At 58.7% G+C, this 2451-nt stretch overlaps 1 protein-coding gene across 1 annotated transcript in view; it reads right to left on the bottom strand.

Annotated features, from left to right (window-relative positions):
• Window positions 1-923: 923 nt before the first annotated feature.
• Window positions 924-2451, bottom strand: part of Hspb7 (heat shock protein family B (small) member 7) — a 3784-nt gene continuing 2256 nt past the window's right edge. The window contains exon 4 of the mRNA XM_048816269.1: window positions 924-2446. Coding sequence (XP_048672226.1) covers window positions 2435-2446 — 12 coding nt within the window. The 3' untranslated portion in view covers window positions 924-2434. The remainder of the gene's footprint in view (window positions 2447-2451) is intronic.

Below are 2451 nucleotides of genomic sequence, written 5' to 3'. Positions count from 1 at the left end.
CGAAAGATGGGCGGCGCCCCCACGTCCCCGCCCTAGCCTGCCGCAGGGTCACCTTGGCTGGAGCGCGGGCCAAGAGCTCCCTGAGACCGGACCAGCCCTGTCGGAAGCGGCCGATCGCCCTCGTGTCCCCAGACTGTGATCCCACCGGGAAGTCGCCCTCTTTTCCAGCCCGAGAGAGAGCCGCTAGGCTGGTGTCGCGGCGCCCAGGCGAACTTGACCTTGGGTGGGGGGGCGAAGACGCAAAGCCAGTTGGGTCTGTCCCCATCCCCCAGCCCCGCGCGGACGAATGTTGGGTCTGCAAATAGCCCAGTGGAATCAGTGAGTCACGGAGGCTGGAAATACCGCACCCCTTCTCCCCTCCAGTCCTCTGACCGCAGCCTGGTACTCCGATTTCAGTAGTGCCTGGGGGTGTGCAGGGTGGGGGTTCCTCCAGAGAGCCCCCCCCTCCCAGGCTTCCTGAACTAGTCAGCACCCCACCCTGTCCCCAGGTTCCAGCCGGCTGAGCTCTGGAGCTGTGTGACCTTGGGCTAGTCACTCAGTCACTCTGGACCTCAGAGCTTCCATCTGGTAGAAGGGCTTCAAAAGTCAGGGGACCTTGTGCAGCCTGCCCAGTCTTGTGTCCCTTGCACCTGTGACAGTTTGGGGCATAGTTCTTGGTACATAGTCACAAACAATAAATGTCTCTTGCAATAATGAATGAATCTAAAGGGGGGGCCGTAGGCAGCTGGGGGACAGGGAATACAGGACTTTCATTGAAATAATCCTGGGGTTTCTGCAGGTAGGTTTGGGGAGCCAAGGGAGGCTGGGGGCACCCACATTTCCCTGAGAGCTTAAACTTTAAATTGTCTGCTTATCCTGGGCTCCCTTGCCTGGCTGCTTCCTGCCCAACCCCAGGTTTGAGAATCTCAGGCTGTGGCCCTGCAGCAGACTGCGACACTGTGTTTATTGTGTGTGCAGATTACAGAGCCCGGACCCTCCCATGGCCCCCACCCCCATTCCCCCCAGGATCCCAGAATGGCTCTCTACAGCGTGAGGGCCGAGGCTGGGGGGCTCCACCTGTCCTGGGGCCCCCAAAGACTGAGCCATCACCCCCCTCACCTTTCTGTATGTGGGAGACTGAGTCAGGGTCTTGGGAGTGGCTGAAGTTCACCAGGGTCAAAGTTGATGGGGTCCCTACCCTGGCTCAGGGACCAGGAAGGACCTGGAACGAAGATCTTCCTGTGATTCCTTCCCCAACTGGATGGAAGGAGACCGTGGTGGGGGCAGCCAGCAGCTGAGATGTCCTGGGTTCAGATCCAACCTTCAGCGACAAAGCCCGACATCCAACAGTTCAGAGACACGGCTTTCCCATTGACGAAAATGGAAACACTAACACTAAGTCTGATTTTTTTTTTCTTTTTGGTACTGGGGATTGACCCCAGGAGAGCTCCACCACTGAACCACATTCCGGCCCTTTTTATTTTCATTTTGAGACAGAGTCTTGCTAAATTGCCCAGGCTGGCCTCGAACTTTCGATTTTTCGGCCTCAGCCTCCTGAGTTGCTGGGATTACCAGTTTCTGCCGCAGTTCCCAGGCTCGAGCTGATTTTATACGCTCTGAATCCAGCCCCCACCAAGGTTAATGCCGAGTATTTGAAGGACAGTGATGAGACGTGTGCGTGTGTGCCTGTGTGCATGTGTGCGCTACACACACCAACCTCTGGATTCCTAGATTAAGGAGAGGGAGGGCTGCAAGAGGCTGGGTCCGACTCGCCATCCCCGCTCTCACTCCCACCCTGGGGTGGCAGCAGCAGGTAGGGGCAGCAGGAGTTTCACACTGTTTACCACCAACCAGCTGTATTGGAAAAACCCATCTGTGCACAGACACAGAGTGCCCAGCCCTGGCACAGCTGGCTGGCTGGGGCACAGGGCAGCGGGCAGCCTGCCATCTGGTTTGGAGCTTGGAGGGCGGCAGAGGGAGGTTTCTGGGATGGCCAACTCCTGGCCTCCGTGAGCCCTCCTGCAGTTCCATCCAGGTGACCACCTCTGTCTGGCCTTCCCTGTTCTGCCCATCCCTAGATCCTGCCCCTGCCTTGCAGAGACTCCACAGATCAAAGGTTTGTCTGCCTGTCTATCCTGCAGATGATTCGCCCAGAAGCCCTGCCTGTCCCCATCCTGTTTTCCCAAAATAGGTTCTTTGGGACCTCCCTGCCCCTCCCAACCCCTGTATTCTGAATTAAGTAAAGGAGACCATATCTGGAATCTGGGGTCCATGGGTGGGCCAAGGAGGTCCCTGGCCTGCCTGGGCAGAGGGGAGGGCCCTGGTTGGAGGGGATAGCCCGCCTGGGGCCTGGGGCTGCGGGGGGCTGTGATGTCCTGCGGGCCGTCGTGGAGGGACAGGGAGACCTGTCTGGCAGGCAAGGGGAGGTGGGCTGGGAGGGCGGTGGGGGAGGCCCTCAGATTTTGATCTACT

Source organism: Marmota marmota, unplaced genomic scaffold, assembly GCF_001458135.2.
Source record: "Marmota marmota marmota unplaced genomic scaffold, marMar, whole genome shotgun sequence".
NCBI lineage: Eukaryota > Metazoa > Chordata > Mammalia > Rodentia > Sciuridae > Marmota > Marmota marmota.
The sequence above is the reverse complement of the archived record's forward strand: the minus strand, read 5'-3'. Positions and strand labels throughout refer to the sequence as shown.